At 22.3% G+C, this 5236-nt stretch overlaps 1 protein-coding gene across 1 annotated transcript; it reads left to right on the forward strand.

Moving 5' to 3' along the window:
* The first annotated feature begins 1544 nt into the window (after positions 1 to 1544).
* LOC129618996 (uncharacterized) lies at positions 1545 to 5236 on the forward strand. Its single transcript, XM_055534041.1, has 4 exons — positions 1545 to 1684; positions 3780 to 4105; positions 4198 to 4507; positions 4598 to 5236. The coding sequence occupies exons 2-4, from the start codon at positions 3783 to 3785 to the stop codon at positions 4895 to 4897; spliced, it is 933 nt and encodes a 310-aa protein (XP_055390016.1). The 5' UTR covers positions 1545 to 1684; positions 3780 to 3782; the 3' UTR covers positions 4898 to 5236.

The raw sequence follows: 5236 nt of genomic DNA on the forward strand, positions 1-5236 counted from the left end.
AATTTTAATTAATTTTAAACCAAGCATTCGTAACTAAATTTTAAATAGATTATTCACATCTTTTTATAAATTTACTATTTAACATAACGAAAAGAATCTCAATTAAGGGTTGCTAATTTCAATAAATATATAATTTTAATAATATTGGAAGTTCAGTTGCAATATTAATAAAAAACCTAGAGATATTTGCCTAAATAAGTATAGAAATAAATTGTATTGAATAAAACAAATTGAAATGAAGCTTGTATTTTAGTAAAAAATGAGCTAATTAATAAATATTAAAGAAAATTAATATTTCTCTAGAAATCTAGTTTATGTATATCGTAGATCAATTCATTACCTTTTCCTTTGAAAGCACGGTGCTGTGAGTTAAACACCAAAAAATTTAAATTACTACAAAAATTACTTTTTTTTCATAATTAAACTATTAATCTTAAATAATTCTAGAACAATATTCTGAAAAATTAAATTACGATGGCGTTGATGAAAACCAGTAACACAAAACAACAAATAAAGAACAAAACAATTTTATTTTTGATTATTTAACTACAAATTTTTTAATTCTAAAATTTCCCGTTCTAATTAAACTCTTATATTTTGTATGCACATATTATTAATTTTTTTTTTTTTTGTTAAATTTTTCGATTCCTATTGTTGGGAATTATTAAAAAATCAAAAATTGCATACTTATACTCTTGAATATATGTATGTATGTATGTAATTTCTCAAATGTATATACATATGTATGTATAAATTAACAAGTGTGTAATAGACACTCTGAAAATTTTAAAAACAAAATTTATATATACAAAATAATAAGAATAACCCATTAAATTTCCTTAAAAAAGTTGTTATAAAAAAAGAAGAAGAAAAAATTTCATTATCAAAAGATCTTAGAAAAGCAACAAAATAACAAAAGAAAAATTTAATAGAAAAAGCCTTGTTGACACAATTGGAGAATAAAGGAAACAACATACACAAGAAAAAAAACCAAAACGAAAACGATATTAAAAAATCAAAAAAGTCGGCAAATTTTTACGATATAGAATTTTCGCATGCGCTACATTTTAGAGTTGTCAATTTATGGTTCATAATAAATTATATTGTATCTATATATGACTACTTATTAACATTTATGTATGTGCACATGTATATAATAATGTATATAAATACAAATTACCCTTTGGAACAATTGTTGCAGGGGTGGTTTTTTTTTAATGGATCAATCTTATACATTATAATGAAAGGAATGAGTATATTATTAGTTTTAAAATAATATGTATAAATGTGTGTGTGTGTGTGTAAATTTGAAAAGAGGCGAATAAAAACAAAATGTAGATATTTGGCAATTTATCGATATGTAAACCAAAGTACACAATGAAAATAGGTAAAACAGAAAAAAAAAAACACCAAAGAAAATTTATGATATACATAATAAGTATATATGTATATGAAATAATATAAAGAAGAGAAAAATAATACCGAAATATTGAGTCTTTTTTGTTTTTCTCTTGTTAAATTAAAACAGTTTATTACGAGTTTTAGTCCTAAAGTGTTTTAATAAAAATTTACTCTTTAACAAGAAAAAATTTTGCCTATTTTTTTAGTTTTTTCCTCTTCCTGCACAAAAGTGTAAAAAAGAAGAAGAATAATTTTCTTATTACAAAAATTAATAAATCTTTTGGTAATTATAAATTTCTATAAAAAAAAATAATATTTTTAAATTTAGTATGAACTATTTTACTGTTTTTTTTAATTAAATTTCTTCTTATTTACAAAAGGATAATAAACTGAAGAGTTAATAATAAGAAAAAAAAAATTGATAATATTTTTTTTTTTCAAAATGAAAAATCGATAATCGAATACATATTTGAATGTAGACGCAAAATAGCTGAACTACACTATACTGATAAGTAGAAAAGTTGAACGTTTTTGCTTGTATACAAAGACAAAATTTTATTAAAATTGACATAATCTGCTTTTGTTATAATTGAATTATGATTAAATAAATAAATATAATATTAACATTATAAAATTTTAATATATTTTTCGCTTCTATCTTAATAAATTATAATATATTAAAATTTTTTCAAATTTATTAAATTATAAATGAAATTCAATAAAAATGCGTATGTTATACTTTGAAATCTGTAATTCAATTCTTTTTATGAAGTTTTAGAGGTATATTGAGGTTATGAAGTATAGTGAGGTTTGTATTCAACAAAAATTACAAGAATCTAATTGACATTTACATAGATTTAAGTATTTTAATTTAATCAACTTCAATATCGTAAAGGTATTTTTAAAATATTTAAAATATATGCGAGCCAAAGGAAATATGACAAAATTATATTATTGTATTATATTTTTAATAGGTACATACTCGTACAATGTAAAGCTGAGTGAATTTGGAATTTCATTACTATTTCTATAAATACAATATAATTTAAGAAAAAACTTACTTTTACCTATCATAAAATAATTTTGACTTGAATGTGCAACAAGCATTCAAATCCCTAATTAGAATTAAGGGTAAATGTATGTAATGACTTGATTTTTCTGATTTTTATAAATTAAAATCTAATTTCTGAAAATTAATGCAATTAAGTTTAATCGGGAATTAAATGGTATTCTACTCAAATTATTATAACAAATATATTTGTGTTAATTTTTTATTATTTTGGGAACGTACTGTTATTATATTTTACGATTATTTAAATAATTTTTTAAATAGGCATAATGTTATACATTTTGTAGGTTTTAATTAATATGAGTTTAAAAAATATGTACATATGTATATTTATCAGAAAAATATTACATATGAGTTTTTAAAATATTTTTAGAATAAATTAATATGTATACAGGAATTTTAGATTTTTATGTTGTACATATATGTATGTAGATATATTTTGGTAAATTGTATAATGTAACTATTAATCTTCATTTAGGCACATACTTATTATATCAAATTAGATTTTGTATATGAATTTATATGTATAATGTATTAGTGTACAGCAAAACGCATAAAAATATAACATTATAATGCAAATATGTATAATACTTTCAATTTATAGTATTTTTTTTATGAATATAAAAAAAAATACTAAATTTCTAGAATTTTGTAGATATTTGCTTTTTTTTGCAACCAACAAATTGGTTATTAAAATACCTAATTTAAACATTCTTTAAAAATTCTAAAAGGGTTTCTAAATATATAAATCTGAAATGAATTTAAAATTATTCGTAACAAAAGTTATATTGCTGGATAATGTAAATATGAATGTAAATTTGCCTTTATGTAGAAATATAGGTAATGCTTTGTTACTATTAAGATTCGCCATTGCGGGCATACACGTTTTTCTCCTGACTATAGCCAATTATTTAAAGAAAATAATTCTTCAGCCTCAAAATAAATATTATTTAATAAATTTCTTTCATCAATATTTTTAATATTTACATTAATTTAAAATATCGAATATTTCTTTAATTAATTTTGTAGTTTGTTGCATAGAGATAATTTTGATTAAATAAAGATAATGATTTATCTATATCTAAACTATTGATAATAACAAACACAAATAATGGTGTATTCGCCCCCCCCCCCCCTTCCCCTCATTAATTATTAGGCTGTGTATTGCCATAACATTTGTATGTATATGTATGTATGTATAGTATATTTTCTGAAAATTTTTAATAACAAATTTTTCCTGAACGTATAGATGAAATTTATATTTTTGTTTCAACATTTTTAAAAAGTATTTGATTTTTTGTTCTTTAAGGATATGGTAGCATGCATAGGAGATTGCAGTGCAGTTGGGCCACCACCTGACATGATATTATCAATGCCTCCACCACCACTTCCATCATTTTTGTTACCAAGGAGTGCTATTGTTGCTTTATCAAATAATGATTCACAACCATGCTTTGCTGCATTTATGTGTGAACCAAATCCTCGTCCCCGCGAAAGTGGTATCGAATTAATTGAATTAACTGGAAAAGGACAAATTGCATTAGAAGATTCTTGGCTTTTTATATTAGTTTCATGTTGTGTTGGTGTTTTATTATTGGGAGCATTATTAGCTTTTGTTTTAATGAAATGTCGAGAGTAAGTATTAAATATTAATATTAAATAATCAATAAATTGTAAATTATTATGTTCATTAATTAAACAAATAAATTTTATTTTTTTTTGTATAGTTATAATTATTCTTATCAAGAAACAAATATTAAACAAACAACTATGCAAGCCCTTGGAGAACCATCTAAATCAAATCCGTTCTTATCTGGTGGTATGCTATATCCATGTACAACTAATAATCGTGAAACAATTCAACATCAAATGGCCAATGATAATCGTTTGTTATGGGCAACATTAACACCACATGGAACAAGACATTTTGTACAAGATTTTCCATTAGGACAAGATGGAAATTACGAAATTGTTGATTATAAACCAAAATGTCATACTATGGGTCGAGAACAAGTAGTAAAGAGAACTCCAATAAAGGTATGTATACCTATATAAAATTTTATTAAAAACAAATATTATTGCAAACAATAAATATAATTATTATTTTTTTTTCTAAATATTTTGTAGTCATTTGATAATAACGGTTTTGTTGACTATGATTATGAAGATCCAACACCATTAATGGATTCTTATCACGATGATTTAGACTCAGGATATCAGGAGCCGCATGAAGTAATTGGTACATTAACAAGATGCTCACCAAGACCTCTGGTATCTTCTCCAACACGTATTGAAAATCCTAACATACCACCATTAAATATAAATCCTCATCAACAACGTTCTAATCAAATGACAGGAACATTAAATAAGAAAGGAACATTGAGTCGCCGTATAAGCGATGCGTCATCATATGGCGCTCCTATGTAAAATTAATTATATAAATTCTTAAAAATATTATATGCATAAATATTAGCTTCAAGTAAATTAATATAAATTAATATTATAAAAATTATAATATAAAAATCTTTAATGTTCCATATTTTTTAAGAATATTGAATTGCAATTCAATTTGTTTTTTTTGTTTTAATTTTCTACTTTATTTGTTTTTTTTTTTTGTATTATTATGTTGTAGAATATTGTGTAAATGTATATTATTAATTTTACTTAATATTAATAAGAAATTAAATTTAAGATATATTTTTATTAATAATTTTAATTAAAATAAGTAAATTTTAAACTTTTACCTTTAAGTAAATATTATTTTTG

This window comes from Condylostylus longicornis, unplaced genomic scaffold, assembly GCF_029603195.1.
Source record: "Condylostylus longicornis isolate FDR11 unplaced genomic scaffold, ASM2960319v2 ptg000010l, whole genome shotgun sequence".
NCBI lineage: Eukaryota > Metazoa > Arthropoda > Insecta > Diptera > Dolichopodidae > Condylostylus > Condylostylus longicornis.